Source organism: Hyaloscypha bicolor (assembly GCF_002865645.1).
Source record: "Hyaloscypha bicolor E unplaced genomic scaffold K444scaffold_56, whole genome shotgun sequence".
Classification (NCBI taxonomy): domain Eukaryota; kingdom Fungi; phylum Ascomycota; class Leotiomycetes; order Helotiales; family Hyaloscyphaceae; genus Hyaloscypha; species Hyaloscypha bicolor.
Window position 1 is genome coordinate 1311862 of NW_020194558.1, and position 18424 is coordinate 1330285.

The following is an 18424-nucleotide window of genomic DNA, read 5'->3' on the forward strand; positions in this document are numbered from 1 at the left end:
GCTTTCTTATGTGATTTCCGCAAGTCACGTGCAAAAGGCCGCGGCCTTTGCCATGTGACCTAAACCTCAAAACCGCCAAAACGACATGATTTTTGACGAGTACGGCCTGCCGTACCACAGTACCCAAAGTGCTCAATGCTTACGAGAGGAATAGTTGTCGATGTATTATTATGGAGTTTATTGAAGGCTAGATGCTTGAAAAGGCGTAGCCTTACCTTGCCCCTTTAGAGCAGAGCATGGTTTTATCCCAGCTAAAGGGCTATATGCGATAAATGCGCCAGATCAGACCTCCTGGCGGTACAAGAATAGGCTCGGTCGCCGGCGGTCCTGAAATCGATAGGCGGTCCCTTACAGTGTGTCAAAAAAAAAATCAAGGCTAGTTAATTATAATTAACTATAGTTGATTATAGTTGATTATAATTTGATTAAGTAGATTTTGACTTGATTAAGTAGATTTTGACTTGATTTGATTTGATTCAGAGGCGATAATCAAATCAAGCTAAATCATTTGACACACTGGTCCCTTAGTATAGTCAAAGGTAGGCCTCAGTGGTAATTAGTCCTGAAATTCAAGGAGAAGAAGAATGTGAACCTCACACATCTGTCAAATAGCAGAAGAGAAATAGGCTCGATAGGTTAACAAAAGTGGTAACTGATATACATTGTATTGAACCCCTAGCTATTGATACCGATTATCTCTTCAGTGGCTCACTCATTAATCCTCCATCTTTGTATAACACTCGGATGCGTTACTGCTCCTGCTGCTTCTAGTATCTCCGTACACCTCGTAAGGCGGGTGCCCCTGTTTACCAAGAATTCCTTCAACTTTTTATCCGCAGAAAACGGATTTATCCGGATCCTCTCATTCAGCTCCCTTATCTCTTGAAAAACCCATGCGCGCACACTCCTCTCAACCCCATCTACGCCTATCGAGCATGCATTCACCATGGCCATCCCCCTTGCCGGAGTTTCGAGCTCTAACACATATTGTAGGATCTCATCCAGTCCTCTTACTGCAATATTGCGCACTAGTGTGTGGCCTTCTGGGTCTAAGACGTGTAGAGCTTCGCGCAGCGTGGGGTCGCCGGGTGGAATCAAAATGCGGAACAATTCAGCTGTTTGTGCTGGAGTTTCGTCCTGGCCTTGATTCAAACGCTCTTTCGTGATGATGGCGTGAGCAGGCGTTAAACCCGTCTCATCTGGCGCGTTTCGATCTCTACCATTAGCACAAGCGCACTTCATCTGATCGAGATAAGAATTCGAATGCTTGTTGGTCTGGTTGCAGATTCGGCAATTGAATAAACCGAACCAGGACTCCCCTCTGGCACCGCGGGCGATATCATTAAAGTTATATTTGGTCCGCCGCCGCCGCCACTAACGCCAAATTCTGCGAGCAGTTGCTTGATGTCTGATATGCCGTCTTGGATCTTCAGGTAATCTGATTCCGATTCCAGCCGTAGCTTGAGAGAGGCCACATTCATCATTTGAACGACAGATTGCCCGGTGGTGTTCAAACATAGGAGTTGGTACTCAAAAAAGGGAAAAACCTCCAGAATGTGGGAATAATGCGTCCGTGGGAAAGGATGTTGGAGAAGAGTGTGGAGGGGAGTACGCCCGTAGATATCCCGTTGTATTAAAAGGATGCCTGGCGGGGTTCTGCGTGACTTGAACCATTCTAATAAAAATACCAGGTCGTCCCCAAGGTCTTGGGGATTGAGTACATGGAGAGGGTTTTGTCCAAAAACGTTCTGGTTAGTGCTATCGTGTCTGTTGGCTAAATGGCTAAAATAAGCGATTTTGACTCCAGCTGCCATAAGGAAGTGTATCGGAGAGTTTCCTGCATAATCATTCGTCTTGATACTGCTGCGATCCAGAAGGCTCATAGCTGCAACAAATTCATCGGCACTCATGCTCCGGGAGTTGATCATTAGCGCGTGCCAAGGCGTGAACCCACAGATTGAACAACTGGCAAAAGATCCCTGCCAATCTGTACTCTGGTGATTGTCTCCGCAGGGTATAACTCGAAGAGTATCATTCCAAAGCCCGCGTTTGGGATCATGTATTGGTGGTTTGAGTGGCCGACGTAATTTCAAGGCTTCTGGTTTGGATGGGGCTTCCGGGTGGGATAGAACCGAGGATCGACTAGTAGAAGAATTTGTTGTTGCAATCGAAGCTCGATCAGAGAAGATGTCACTAGCTGTCGAAAAGATTGATGTCGCGCTTGACGACAGCCAAGTCGTATTACTCGACATCGTATCGATTGTTGAGATGGAATTCCTGTCTGCGCCGTTGTGCTTTGAGCCTGGGGGGTGGGTCGAACGCCCGTATGTCTGGGATACTTCTTGAGCAAAGTTCGCTGAGGATGGAAGAAGGGGGAGACGAAGTCGAAGTGATAGAGGCTCAAAGGAAGGCACGCTCCCTAACTCAGAAGGGACCGGCGTAGTGGTGGAGGTAGTGGGGCTCGATCTCGACACTGAAGAATATAATTGCATAATCCTTACGCCTCTCTGAGCCAGATTTATAGGGAAGCACCAATCTCGAAAGCGGTTTGAATATGTCTTGTACCTGTTTGCTTGTCAGTACAGCCTTCGGTTCGAATCTGTAGAGGGCTTTAACTTACGACCAGGTCAACCTCGGTGTCATTGCAGACTCCATCTGTGGGAAGCTCATTCCAGTCATATATAATCGTATAAGTTCCGGCTGATGCTTCAACTCCCAACCTCTTTGGGGTCGCCTCTCATCTGGATCAAGGATATCTTGAATCCTCTGACATTGTTCATCGGTCAAAGCGAAGCACTGGTCCTTGGTAGGCAGGAGCAGGTGACGCCGTATTCCTCCTTGGATTTGGATGAGGCCAGTTCCGAAGGGGACCGTTCCATGGTCATAGCCGTAAACCTTCTCTCCTACATTACTTAATATTAGCATCCTCCTACCATAAAATTCCTGTTTGGAACGAGGGGGAAACTTATTATACAACTCACCTTCCGAATTGGTTTGGGTGCGGCACCACCTCTGCCGTTCCTCATCCCACTCCCATGCAGACCACCCAGCCGAGTTAGACGCTTCTGGTGACTTTCCTTTTTGTTTCAAAGGTCCTCTGGATGAACGCTCAACCTCACGGTCCTTGTTCGCTTGTTCTTGTTCGATCTTGTGAGATAATTCAGGCTTCCGCCTCTTGCTTCTTGACACCGGACCTGCCTCAGCAGGCTCAAACGTGGCGGACTGATCTTGGGCTTCAAAAGTTTGACCTTTCTCCAGTTTGCTCCGAGCGGTTTCAATGAGCTCTCTTGAAGGCAAAGAAATTTTTTGGTACTGGCCTAGACAATTCACCATATCCTCAAAGACTTCTTCAACCAGCAACATATATCCCCATGGCAGGGAATCTCGCCCGGCGATAATGAAGCCACTGAGCTTCCCCTGGGCGATTACCCATGAGCCAGAGTCTCCATGTTCTAGAATAAACGTTAAACATGACTAACAAACTTTGAAGGGTTGGAACTCACTCAAGCTCTCATCAAGCATGATTTGTCTAACATTTCGGAAGGATCCTCGGAGAAAGATGGACGCTGGGTTTGGATTGAGTACACCCTTGCGGACACCGCTGCCTGCAGCTACCCATACTAGATCTTTGACAAGCTCGTGTGTACTAACTATTTGATCAACAAAAGTTGGATGTTCATCTCCAGGAACTTGAAATTTGTTCGGGAGCAGTGAAGAAGGAGATAAGCCCATGAGCAATACGGCCCAGTCGTTCCCATTGTCCTTAATCGCGGGTTCTTCCGGACGAAGCTGAGCATATGGACCGAAGTGAGATAAGACACCCTTATGACGAAGCGGCTGGAAAGGAGTAGGATCTTTTTGCATTTCGAGGCTTATGTTAGACCTTGCTGATAGGCCGGGTAAGCCCGGAGGACTTCTGGGTTTCTGACCAGTATAGTCGCCCTCAGTATTATCGGTTTCGGTCTCAGAATGAGACCCAGAGATTGAGTAATCCGAGTCCTCGTCCTCAGATCCAGAGGATTCTGTTTCACACTTGTCTTCCCGAGTCAAAGGCAGAAATGGGTGGCCAGCAGTTAAGCAAGCAAAATCGTCGTCCATGCAAATAAGTCCCCCGATGGTAAACTCTATTTGTAGCTTCACAGAGCCGCGGCCAAGAATTGAATTGACTCTCGTTGGTATGCCACAGAGTGTCTCGGGAACTGGGGGTAGTCTCGCCTCGATCAACGTCTGGTCATCGAGCTTAGTCGAATCATCAGTACGGTAACCAAAGGTCTTGTCAACACGGACGAAGTATTGAAACCCAGAGTCTTTAAGCCATTGCAATGTCTTGAGGTGAGATTTCAGTTTCTTTTTCATCCTGGAGCTGCAACACGTTATCCATATTGACGGCTTAAGAACTCCTTTTGTGCGGCCTGCCATATAGGCTTCCAGCATCAAAGCTGCCTCGGTGTCATCTCTGATTGCTAATGAGCTTGCGATAGAATTTTCCAATTGCTTCTTGATGCGTCCTTCCCATTTGCTCGTGTAGTGCGATGGCATTGGCAGGTCCATGGAAATGTAGTGCTTGGCATCGATGCGAATAGTTGTGTGATGCGGAAGACTGGGGGAAGAAATAGCCTCAGATGAAGATGGTACAGCGTTCACGGAAAGAGCGCTGCCCTGCTGAGCAGCTGGCGAATTCGAGCCGTCACACTCCGCTATGCCGACTGATGGCTGCAAGCCGGGCACGGGATGTGAAGACGGAGCTGTAGCTAATTCGGGCCCTTCCTCTATCTGAAGCGGCGTAAGAAAGTTCAAAGAGTCGAAAGATCCCGATTGATCATCGTGTACATTGCCATCCGCAAGCGCTGGTACGGATTGTTGGTTGGCCGTGGGTGTGAGAAGGGTTGGATGCCACTCCGGGGAAAGCTTTTCATTGTTCGTATTGAGGTCTTAAATGGATGCAATGACTTTGGCAGGCTTAAGATGCTGTAACCTGCGGTAACTCTCTTTGAGCCTGGTACTGAGAGTAGCTTGGGGACCTGATTCCTCAACTCGTAGACTAAGGCTTTCCATCGTCCAATTGGGATCACGAGACTGGACCAGAAGAGATCGCATTCGAGGCACAACGTCTCCTGGCTTTGTCCGGTCCTAGACAAGAATTGATTTCGCGAATACCCGTGGGCTGTCAGATTAAGGGACTTTCGATGAGTTGAGAGGAAAAGTTGAGGCAGTGCCCCCGTGGCTTTTGCGAACCGAGGCCAGCAGCCAGTCACAGTCAACCACCCCTGTGCAAGGCTTTTCTTCAGGCTCGCCGCACCCCTGTTTGCACTGGCGTGGCTTGAGCCAAAGAAGGGAGCGATTGCCTCTGACCGCTCTGAATATGTTCTTCCAGGGGCTCGGCAGCTTTCTTTGTCCTCTCAATCCCTTCACCGATAATCTCATGAGCTCTTCCACAGCCCTATCCACCATCCTCCGGCTTTCGTCCACCAGATTTCTAGCGGGACTAGTAGAACGCTGTTCCCTCGTCTTATACGCTCCTTGGTTGTCCCCCAAAACTCAAGCCTTGTTCTCAATCTACGAGATCACGCAGGCTTCACAAGAGATCGAGCAAAATGGCATCAATCCGGTCCCTGCTCAGCGACCGCCCCTGTGCCGACGTTGAAGCTTTCATAATCAGCCAGCTTTGGGGAACGGATATCCAAACGCTCCCGGGATCGTACCAGTCATATTTTCGCTACTACGGAACAGAATGCCGACGCCTCCAATTTGGGATCTCAAAGGAGGCATGGCAGTCAACATCGATGGCGGCAAACACCCACGAGCACGTGATTCTTATAGTGAACACTCTAGCATTAGACAAGAGCCGCGATCGGCCTGCCGTTCGGGCGTTGCTTCGTCAGCACTTCCCGAGTTCTCATGATTTGGCTCTTGATCGATCAATCGACTTCGCCTTGCGAGCATGGCTTACATTGAACGTCAGAGAAGAGAGTTTTGCTTTGCATACTCCACGGACACCAACGATCCAATGGGATGACTCGTCCAGCCTCGCTGGCTTCGTACTTCGCAACTTTCCACGAGCAACAACAACGAGCTCTTACCCCCTCGATCATACATTCACGGCAGCGAACATCAATCGCTTAAGTGGCATCGACATTGAATGGACTCCCTGTCTTGCGGATCACTTGAGGTTCGATAAGAGACGGAGGCTTTTGAGGGTGTATCCATTCAAGCAAACTTTACTCGACCATTTGCAAATATGGGAGTCCTCGAAAACTACCCCCGAGAAAGTTTCCCGGTGAGTTGAACCTCTACGCTATACTTGAACTGGTATCTAATCCCGTTAGGGCTTTGATACCACTCACCGTTCTCAAAGAGGCACTGCTGTCACTCGACTTACTTTTCCCTTACCGGGATCCACTCACAGATAGCTTCATGCGGCAGCATGACCAGACCTTCCACCTCAAGGGCCCTTTGATGATTCCGGCCCTCTCAGCCTCATGGATTTTGATCACTGGAGAAATAGGCTTCTAGAGCTCCATCACATGTTTCACTCTCCTCCCGTTGGGTGGAGCCAGATTTGGGCCGATAGACGAAATCCGCTGCAGTGGTACACATTCTGGCTGGCAATTGTTATCTTGGTACTCACTCTAGCCTTTGGTATCATATCCTCGGTAACCGCCATTATTCAGACATGCCTGGCGTACGAAAGTATTAAGATAGCAAGGTCTCAGCAGACTCCAAGTTGAGAAGATGCTTCCACGACCTGAGGAAAAGCGGGTGTGGTTACTGGAGCATAGGCTCGAACATTCTCGTGGCAGAACAAATATTTGTGATGAAATAGAATGCCACGTGCAAATACTAGAATACTTCAAGCGATGCAAAACACAAATATTGTCTCTTCTTGAGTAATTCTGCACTTTCTTCCTTTACCTTAAAAATGATCCGGAGGAATTTCGCCATATTGCTAATATTCGGGCTTGATTGGATGAGGAGGGCTTCGATTATGGGATCGATTTTGGTAATTGGAGGGAAGGGGTGGAATTCTGGATGTATTAGTTGGACTGTATGAGGTTGCATGCGGGAGGGGCGATAATTGGAGGGTGGGGGGTATTTTTTGTCTGGGACGGGGGATGCAAGATATTGAGTCCGGAGGGCTGAATAATATTAAAATTAATAGTAAGTTATTAAAGGTAAGTTTTATTAATAATGGCTTCGGGGTTATATAAGGCATATTTAATTTGCCCGACTATATATAGTAGCAAACAAATACCGGGCTTGGGCACTAATGCTATTAGGGATCTAAAGACAAGCAAGCATTCTATTATTCGATTAACTTACTTTATAATCTGGAGTTATTATTATTGAGCAATTCGCGATTTAGTAATATTGGGTCATAAGCAATGCGGCTCCAGATGTGTTTTCCAAAGCTCGGTAAAAAAGGGAAAATGTAAAACGACCCGCCGCACCCTCCCCCCCCCCCCCCCCCCCCGGGTGTCGATTGGGGGCCGGACTAACCTAAAGTAGAGAGGAACACCAAAAATCTAGTTTTCCTTTAAGTTTAATTTACTATATAAAGAATTATTATAATTTAATTATTTTTTTATATTATAAAAAGCCAGATTATAAGCTAATAGAATATAAAGTTTTTATTATATAATAATAAGAAAATTTAAGAAAATTTAAAGAAGGTAAGGAAAGTCGGGATTTTTTAAGGCACTCTGAGAGCCTGAAAATTTAGCGATCAAGCGCCTGGAACTAATTTACCTCGTGCGCAATTATTGCCTTGCCTGTTTCACACCCCAAATTAGAGCTCTTATATATAAACTTGTTTATACCTATATTAGCAAATCTGATTCGAGAGAAAGACTTAAGTAAGTACAAGTAACTAATTGGCTTTATTAAAACTCTAAAATCCACTGATTCGTATAATCGACACCCGGGGGGGTGTCGTTTTACATTTTCCCGTAAAAAATGGTGTTTTAAAGCCAGTTTCTACGGAAAGCCGTAAGGATCAGAAGACCAAGCGATTTTCGAATCTGGTTTTCGACCTTCAATGTCTGATTTGTGGCACGTGCGCACCCCACCAAAAATCACAAATACCTATACACCACGCCTATATATTATACCCCCTCTCCCTGTGCCTCTATTATTACTTCAAATATTTCCTCTCTTTGATTCTTCTCGCTCTTTTTATAAGTATAAGGGTAAGAGAGGGGAGAAGGGGGGGAGGGGGAGGGCAGGGCAAGGGGACCTTACTAAAAATTTACGTTGCAAAGCACTAAATTTTTAGTACCTATAGCCTATAATTTAGTGATTGTGGCCCTAAAATTTAGCGATAAGTAGCCTATAATTATAGGGCTTCCTTTTCCTCGCGAGTCGCATGCCTTAAAGCTCGCTTTTCGATTTTCGCTTTTCACTTTTCACTTTTCACTTTCACTCTCCTCCCCCCCACCCCCATCCCCATCTACCCCTCTCTCGCCCCTCTCTCGTATATATATAAATAAGAATTGAAAAGAGAGTAATATTTTAAGTAGTAATAATAAGTAGAGGCACAGGAAGAGAGGGCATAATATGTAGGCGATTTTTGGTTGGGTGCGCACGTGCCACAAATCAGACATTGAAGGTCGAAAACCAGATTCGAAAATCGCTTGGTCTTCTGATCCTTACGGCTTTCCGTACAGTTTCGCCTACCGCTGTAAGCCCATATCCCAAAAATCCATTTTCGCTTCGTCCTTCTAACACTTCTTGCTAAACCTCTCTCCGGATCTCCGATGGCTTAGTCCATCCCGAAATGGTGCAACCTATGCCGAATACGTTTCTATTCGTGTGTCGAGTGAGAGTTTGCCCACAGTGAAGCTCGCCCTCCCGTGTTTTTTAGCTTTCGCGGGTCGCATGTCTAAGCTAGAGAGGTGTGAAGCGGTGTTTGTTACTAATTCACCGCGCAATGCGAACGTATCAATACGAGCCTTTGGGCGCCAACGCCGAAAGGGGATTCAGACTCGTAAATCTACTCCCTGGGCAGTTTAAGGACGAAATTCGTGTTGAAATTTTGCGTACAGAGTCGCCCCCTGGACATTCGGTTCAGAATGATTTGAGCTACGAGGCGTTGTCGTACGTCTGGGGTCCAGAAGAGAATTCATCGATCATTGCCGTTCGAGATGCTTCGTTGAGACTCTATGGAAGGGAATCGAGTTCCATCCTTGACGACACCACATTGAAGCCATCATACATTTCCGAAGCAAATTCTCGGACTCTGTCTATCAGACAAAACTTGGTTGTTGCCCTACGGCATCTACGAAAGTCTTCCGAGGGCAGAATCTTGTGGATAGATGCAATTTGCATCAACCAGGAAGATGTGGAAGAACGGAACAGAGAAGTTGGCCGGATGGGCCAGATATACGGCAAGGCTACTCGAGCCTTGATTTGGCTTGGTCCCGAGGGCGAGAACAGCTCTCTGGCTATACGGTCTCTGCGGCTTTTCGCCGAAGATTTGACTAATGAATTCGTCATGGATTATTCGGGTAGCAGATACCGAGCACCAGGTTCGAGAACTGAGCTACTTCTTGCATCCCCGATTCCATGGTATGACGAAGAAGGACCCTGGCTGGCGATTCGAAGGTTGTTTCACCGCAAGTGGTTTACTCGCCTTTGGGTATATCAGGAGTGCCGCCTGGCTGCTGACGTACTTGTGATTGTGGGCTTCGATACGTTGCCACTGCTGGAATTCGTTCGAGCTGGGATGTGGTTCGCTGAAGCCTGTTTGGAAACGCAAGATTTTTTGGGGGCACAAAGGCTTGCTGCTTCGCTGAACATCATCCGGCCAAGACCGGCTGCCGGTGGAATGGACGTGATCAGTAGAACAAGAGGATGTGACTGCGAAGATCCAAGAGACCGAATATATGCAATCATGGAACTGTTTCCAAAACACATCAAACACAACCTACATCCCGATTACAGGTTGCCAGTCGAAGTTGTCTACAAGGACTTCTTTCTTGCATACCTGAATAATTCTGGAGTAATGAACTTCATTGGGTTACCATTGATCAGCAATCGTTCGACTCATTCCTCTGAATCAATTCCATCCTGGATACCAAACTTGGCATGCCCTGTTCGTCGCTTACAGTTTGGCCTGGCTTGTGGAAAGTCTGAGCATACGGTTGTTCATTCAAGCACGAACGACAGCCTTCGAGGGCATGGGACCCAAATTGCTAAGCTTTCTAGCGTCGGGGGTACTCTTCCTCTTGGTGCCACCAATAGAGAAATACTCGCATACTGCGCTGCTCACCAACCCCGAGACTTGTTTAAAGGAACATACGTAGATGGCCGAATGCTGCTCGAAGTATTTGCGGAAACATTAGTCTCCGGATCGAGAGACAAGCTTTTCGGTATAGATTTTCCCTCATCGGAGCAATTATGTGACGAATATTTGCAGTTTTCGACAACTGGAAAGCAGCCTTCGCCATTCTTCCTCTATCAAATGAGAACATACCTACCAGGAAGGGCGTTCTTCAATGCTCACGGTGGCTACTTCGGAACGTGCCCTCCTACAGCTGCCCCAGGGGACATTGTCTGCGTGGTCCTTGGCTTCCAATTTCCCATAGTTCTTCACCCGATCGCAGAAGAGCCAGGCTGCTTTGAACTACGCGGAGAATGTTATGTACCTGGCTTAATGGAAGGCCAAGGTCTGTTAGGGCCAATCACACAGGGATGGAGGTTATTTAAGTTATTGAGGCCCAGACCCTGGGGATATCTTTTCACAAATGGCCAAATTCAAACCCAGAATGATCCGCGATTGCCTGCTCTGCCTCCGAATTGGCGAGTGAGCTTTCAGTTTGGAGACATTCTTCAAGATAATGAATATGATTCTGATGGAAACGTTGGGGAGACAAGATTTGTCAACGAGAAAGAAGGAAAGGTGCAGTGGCATGACCCAAGGTTGACACCGGAGTTGTTGAAAGCACGAGGAGTCAAAATTGAGCAGCTGTCCATCAAATAGCAGGATCATATTCTATGAGGACATGCAGAACATTCCTGTTACAAATTTCTTAGAATCTTCAAGATCAGCTTTACTTCCAAAGCGGTCCCCTTCAGCAGGCTTCGATTTATCTTGTAGGCAGTTAATTTATGAAAACGAGTATGGGGCGAAGAGCTGTAACATGAATAAAGAGAATGGCATACCCGCGGCAAATGAAGTCTGCCACGAGCTGGGAAGTCGAATGCCGTGCAAAGACCAAGAAGTGTGTAAACACCAAGTACTGTATAGAAACCAAGTGGCGTGTACACACCAAATGTGCAAGGATCTCCATCTCGCCTCGCCTTTGGATGGTCTTTATTAGGATAACCCCCTTAACCTTTATTTAGTGGGCCCGTTAGACGTTACCGATCACCTCGCCTTTTGGATGGTCTCTATCCAAGATAAATCCCAGAACTTCTATATAGTGGACTACCTAATCTCGAGTCAGTATAGTGCAAAATATAGGAATACTCTGGATTTTTATATTATTAGCCGGAGTAGTTCAGGTTTTAATACAAATTTTCAGCCATTCAAAGTTTTACTAGGCTAAATTCGTATACTTTAAGCCAAAGCAGTCCAAATTATAGTAGTGCAATTCGGACTGCTTTAGCTTAAAGTATATATAAGATATATATGTAATCTTATAATATATTAAGGTATCTTACTTTAGATACAACCACTTCGAGATATATTATTTCAAACTAATATAGTCGTAATTATAGTACTCCGAATATAAAAATAGTTTCGAAGTAAGCTTATTTACAGGGTAATTCGTTATACTATATTTTGTATAATTTCCAGGTTTGCCTGTCTAGAGATTATACTTGAGGGGCCGAATTAGGTCCCAAGGCGCTAGCATTAGGAATAGAGTAAGATTCGGCTCCTGATACTGGCGTATCTATTGCAATAGTACTAAAGAAACGCCGGCATTAAGAAGAGAGCAGAAATTGGATCCTTAATACTAGCGCTTGACCAATGCCAGTATTGGGAATAGAGCAAAATTCGGCTCTCTGGATACTGGAAAGCGCTTATTATATAATAATAGCTTACTTAAATACGTGTCCTTATATACTAATATACTAGTATAGCTAGCCAGTATTATAAATAACTTCGAGAGCTCGCCTTACTCGCCTTATTCTTTTCTCTTTAGCTTGGAATTATTAACTAAAATAGAACTAGTAAAAGGGAAAATTATTTCTAAGTCTATAAATATATACTAGTATATATTTAATTCTATAAAGATAATATAATATAAGATTTAGACTTATTCAGACTTAATATCTATTAAATATTAGCTTTCTATATTTAATTTATTTTAATTTTAGAAATACCTATATTAATCTTTATTTTTAGGAATAATATATCTTTTAGATCTACTAATTATTCTTAATATACTAAATAATACCAAATAGTATTATAGAAATAATAAGTAAAATAATAACCCAAAACTATTATATCTTCTTTTAATTATTAAACTATTATTACTTAAATATATAAGGCTTGAATTTATTAAAGAACTATTTAATAATAATAAATTAGTTATACTAGTATTTGAATTAGGTAATTTATTAATTATTAAGTTTGAGTTAGTTATAAGTAATAGCTATAGAATTAAAATAGAGTTTTATATACTTCTTTTAAAATTACTTTATTAGAAACAGAACTAGACTAGAATTAACTAAAGAGAAGCTAAAGAACTACTAAGCTAATAATAGAGAATTCGAGAATATTATTAAAGATATTATTAAAAATAGATAAGAAAAGCTTAATAAGATTAAGATTATAGTAAATAGTTTTAAAACTAAGAATTAAAATAGAATTATATAATATAATAAAGCCTTTAGTTAATATATTAATAATATTAATAATAACCTTAATAAAAACGTTTATAAGAAGTTATATTTTCTTTTTAAGATAAATCTTTAGTATATAAAGCTATTTAGTTAATTAATAAAGCTATTTTGGAATATATTAAAAACAAGAAATATTAAAATACTAATATATTTACTAAATCAGATATTATTAAGATATTTAAGTATATTAAAGTTATTTCGGAATTTGGAGAATTAGTTTTTAAGCTATTATTAGCTAATAATTTTAAGGCTAAATAATATATCTTTAATATTTCCGGAATTCTAATTAAAGAAATTTATAATAATAAGCCTTTTTCTATTTTCTAAAATAAGTCTAAAGAATAAACCCCTATTATAATTTTAGCTTTAATTTAATCGGATTTAGTTAATAAGAATAAAACTAAGTTAATATAGCTTAATAATAATTCTATTAGTAAAACTAATAGAACTAGAATAATTAGATAAGAAGAATCTAATAAGAAAAGAAAAGAAGCTAAGCCTAAAACTTCTAATAAATAGTAAAAATTCAAGTACTAGTTTAAATATAAAACTAGTAAAATAAAGGAAAATAAAAAAGAAATAAGTAAAAAAGAACTTTCTATTTTAAAGAGAAAAATACTATTTAGAAAAACTCTTATATTTATATTTAAAACTAAAAAGTAAAAGATTAAAAAAATTAAATCCGGGGAAATTAAAAATAATAAATATACTTATAAAATACTAGCTAAATATAAGTTAATACTTATTTAATAAAATAAATATATTTCAAAACTTATTTATAAATAAGAATACTATAAAGTTATTAATAGATTTCTTAAAGCTTTTTATAAAATATATATTTAATAGTTTACTAATATTCTTTTTATTAATATAAGAGATATTTATATTATTAAGAATATTTTAAAGCTAGTTACTAAAATCTATAAAGTTACTAAAGGCAAGAAATATATTTTTATTATTTAAATAAATAAAGAGATATATAATTTCTTTTTAGAAAACCAGGAAATTAAAAAATATAAATATAAGTATTATATTTCTAATTAATTTTACTTAAATTTATAATTTTAATTTAATACTATAGTTTCTATTCCTGAATCTAATATTACTAATCTGAATATAAATAGTTATATTTATAAGAAAGATTATCTAAAACAAATTAAAAAGCTTAGTATTCGAGAGCTTTTAATATAAGAAATAGAAATATTATAATTCTATTTCTGAAAAAATAATATAATAAAATCTAGAAACCTAGATAATAGCTATTTTATCTTAGTCTTTTAATTCTTAATAATAGATCTATTAATATAGCTCGGATTTTATAAGGTATTAAATAAGTATTTTATTTATCTAGTTATTTATTTTTAGCTAGTTAAATATTATATTTCTAGAAATATTAATTATAATTAGTATTAAAGTAATATTAAAAATCTGGCTATTATTAAAGCTTTAAATAACAAATTCTATTTTAATAAAAAGTATTAGAATATTAACTATTTTTTTTATAAACTATAAGAAAGCTATTAATTTTAGTAAAAAGTTTTTTAAAAATATTAGTTATTTCTTTATTTTTAATAATTTTAAGCTAGAAATAATAAAGGAAATAGGCAAGTATTTATTAAAAGTAATAAAAGAAAAAACTTCGAATATAATTTATTTAATTAGATAAATAATCTATAAGTCTGAAATTATAGGCAAATAATAATTCTCGAATAATATAGAAACCAAAAAATAGCTTAATAATAATTTATTATTTAATAGGCCTTTTATTATAATTCTAATAAATCTAGTTATTATTAAGAATAAAATATATAAAAATGAAATCTCTTATAAAATTATTAAAGCCTTTTATTTAGAGCTTTTCTTTTCTATTAAAGATTAATTTAAAAGTATTATAAATAATACAAAATTCGAAAAAGCTATTTATTTAGAATATATTAATATAATTTAGAATATGATTTATTATAATAAGTCTTTTTAATATCTAGTAGTAAAGGCAGAAATTAAGTAATAATTAAAAATAAATACTAACTAATATAAAGAAATATATTGGATTTAATATAAGAATATAATTAAACGGATTTGAATTACTTTTAAATAAATTCGGGAATATAAAATAAGACTATTTAAAAATAATAGATCTTATTTTAAATATATTAAAAAGAAATTAAATTAGCTAATAGAAAAGAATTCTAATTATTTTATTATTAAATAGAATTTTTCTATTAGTTTTAGTATTTAGAAAACAAATATAAATAAATAAGAAATCGAATATAATATAATAAATTATATTTTCTAAAAATTATATTATTTTAGTAATTTTAAGGTTTTAGTTATATAATAAAAGCTATAGTCTTTTATATATAACTTGAGGGAATTATATAAAAAGCTAGTTTTTCTATAATTCTAGAAAATAATTTCTTTTTAATATTTAATTAATTAAGCTTTTATATATTATATATTATTTATATTTTACTATTTATACTTTTAATCTCATTATTTTACTATTAAGTTATATTTTACATTCTAATATACTTTATATAGGTTTTTGTTTTATTATAGTTTCTCTTTTATATTAAATAACTAAAGCTTAGACTTTATAACTAATAAGTTCAATTTTACTAGTTTATATATTTAAAGTATTTTAGTAATATTTTAAAATTTCAAACCTTTAAATTCTTAAAAATTAATTAATAAAATTATATTTTAGTTATTTTGCTTTTTAGATATTAGATATTAAATTATATTTATTTATTATTATTTTATAATTATTAAGTAATTTTATAGACTTTGGTTTTAGTAAGCTTATAAATAAATTTATTATATTTAAATCTGTCTAAAAAATACTTTATATATATAAACTAGTAAGATTAAACTTATAAATAGCTAAAGTTTAATTTTAATAATTAAATAGCTAAATCTTAAATTTTAATAATTAAATAACTAAAGCTTGAATTTTAATAATTAAATAACTAAAACTTGGATTTTAATAATTAAATAATTAAAGATTTGGATTTTAATAACTAAATAACTAAAGCTTAATTTTAATAATTAAATAGCCGGAATTTTAGTTTTAGTTATTTAGCTATTAAAATTAATTAGGGTAAGTTAAAAAAAAGTAAATATTAAATAAAGAAATTATATAAATTTATAAAAAGAAATAATTCTTTATAGTTATAATTTATTAAAATTAATCCGGAAAACTATAATAATTCTTAATTAATTATATATATTATATATTTTTTAAACTTAAAATATTATAGAAAGAAAACTATAATAAAATAAAAACCTATATAAAATATATTAGAATATAAAATATTAATATAGTATTTTAATATAGCCTTAATCTAATTCTTATAAATAAAAGAGATATAATAAATAATTCTCTTTCTTTTAGTACTATTAGAAATATAATAGTTTTTATATATATTTATATATTATTCTAAAAATATAGAAATATTATTTCCCTAAAATTATAATATTTCAGGAGCTTTTATAAATAATAGATTTAAATCCGGTACTAATATATATTTATTCTCGGCTATATTAATCTTAAGAATTTTCTTTATAATTAATTATAAAGTTTCTATATTTGAGACTTTTACTAATAAGATTCCTAAAAACTAATTTCTTATTTAAATATATCTTTTAATTTAGGAATTAGGATTTGAGAAAAACTAATTAATAATAATAAAATAATAACCTTTCTAGTTTTATTTCTATTACTTATATTTTCTTTTCTATTTTATTAACTTAATACCTATAATATTTTCTCTTAATTTCACTAAACTAGATATATTTAATAATACTATTAAAAGTAATAATAAAAATAATAAATATAATTTTACTAATTTTTTTAATTTTTTTAAATTCTCTTTTTTATTTTTACTTAATATTCTTTTCTTTTTCTAGAAACTTTTCTAGATTATCTATATAATTTCTTATTTCTAATTTCTTTTTATTTCCGGTTTCTATTTACTATTTTACTTGAAATTAAAAATATTTCTTTTTTTAAATATTTTTTCCGGACTTAAAAATAAGCTTTTTTACTAAAATTAAATTTACTTTTATTCCGGTTTTTATTATAATTGAAAATAATATATAAATTAATAATATAACTTTATTTCTAACTAAGGTCTAATTTATATTATTTTAATATAATATTTCTTTATTTATTTTATTTTTATAATTAGCCTCTATTTCTATTACTTTTATATATTATACTAGTAATTATATTTTATAACTAATTTATATCTAAATTACTAGATATATTAGAAATTAATATAAAATATTAAAATTAAAATTAATACTTATATATTCTTAATATTTTAGCTTTAGGCTTAAAGTATTATAATAGCTCTTTTCTTTTCTAATTTACTAAGCTAATTATTACGGGTATAGTATTTAGGGCTTAGAAAACAAGGTAAAAAGTTCCTTATAAAACGATTTAAAGCTAAGAAAAAGAAAACTAGAATATAGAAAGCTATAAGGAAATATATATATCCTATAATATACTAGTTCCAAAGGAACTTAGTCTTTTAAATATCTCTAAATATATTTCAAGTATATTTCTCTAGTAAAGTAGCTATATTATATATATCTAGAAGATATCTAGTATTTAGTAAGATATCTCAAATACCGGATATCTGGAAATTATAATACTATTTCTCTCTTTATAATAAGCTCGTTTCCGAGCTTTATAAAAGCTATTAATCTATCTAATTTTATATTATACTTCTTCCTAAAATAAAACTAGTATTTCGAATATAAATATTATATATAAAAGGCTAATATCTTTATTATATAACCTAGAAGAATTTATTATTATTATTATATAGTTCTAAATAAGTATTATTTTTTTATATAGTCTAGCTAGTATTATAGGTTTTATAAAAGTTCTAATATATTAATATTATTATTATAGAAACTTTATAAAATTAGGGAACTATTACTTAATACTAAAGCTAGATACTATACTAGATCTTTATTCTAACTAATTTACTAAATTTTATACTTTAGCCTATTTCTTACTAGCTTAACTATAATAACCCGTTTAATACTATATTCTTATTTATTATTTTCTAGTATTAATAAAGGCAGTTCCGGATTTACTTAATCTAGTAAAGAATTCTAGGAATCTTTTTATAGCTTCTTTATATAGAAAACTAGATATATTCTTATAATTTCTAGTAGTTTTAGAAGAAACGAATAGCTATATTATTCTAGAATCTCAAATAGGCCCTTTATTTAGTTCCCTAGCTTCTGGCTCAAATAATTAAATTTCTAGTACTTTATAATAACTTATATTTTATTCCCGACTTTGAAATTAATTAAATAGTAATACTTATTAGCTTATATTATATATTATTTCTATATTTATTTTATATAGCCTTAAGTAAATTACTATAATTTATATAATTAATTTACTAATACTTTAGCTTTATTTCTATTTAGCTTTTTCTTAGGTAAGTTAGCTTTAATAAGAAAGTTCTAGTTTAGAGAAATATAAGGCTTATAATTCTTTTTAGTTATAAATAGAAACTAGCTAATAGTTTTATACTAAAAAAGGCTTATTAAT

The 18424-nt window shown here is 35.8% G+C and overlaps 3 protein-coding genes across 3 annotated transcripts; 2 read left to right on the top strand and 1 right to left on the bottom strand.

The window, feature by feature from the left end:
- Window positions 1-708: 708 nt before the first annotated feature.
- Window positions 709-3026, bottom strand: K444DRAFT_642396 (uncharacterized protein; the record flags this gene model as incomplete). Its single annotated transcript, XM_024884734.1, has 5 exons — window positions 709-1319; window positions 1376-2098; window positions 2195-2565; window positions 2621-2796; window positions 2982-3026. The coding sequence occupies 5 exons, from the start codon at window positions 3024-3026 to the stop codon at window positions 709-711; spliced, it is 1926 nt and encodes a 641-aa protein (XP_024738199.1).
- A 2359-nt stretch (window positions 3027-5385) lies between these two features.
- Window positions 5386-6863, top strand: K444DRAFT_611544 (uncharacterized protein). Its single transcript, XM_024879966.1, has 2 exons — window positions 5386-6277; window positions 6327-6863. Exons 1-2 carry the CDS (start codon window positions 5595-5597, stop codon window positions 6511-6513), a joined length of 870 nt encoding a protein of 289 aa, XP_024738200.1. The 5' UTR covers window positions 5386-5594; the 3' UTR covers window positions 6514-6863.
- Window positions 6864-8803: 1940 nt separating this feature from the next.
- Window positions 8804-11165, top strand: K444DRAFT_611545 (HET-domain-containing protein). The gene has a single exon (XM_024879967.1). The coding sequence runs from the start codon at window positions 8927-8929 to the stop codon at window positions 10976-10978; it is 2052 nt and encodes a 683-aa protein (XP_024738201.1). The 5' UTR covers window positions 8804-8926; the 3' UTR covers window positions 10979-11165.
- Window positions 11166-18424: the final 7259 nt, after the last annotated feature.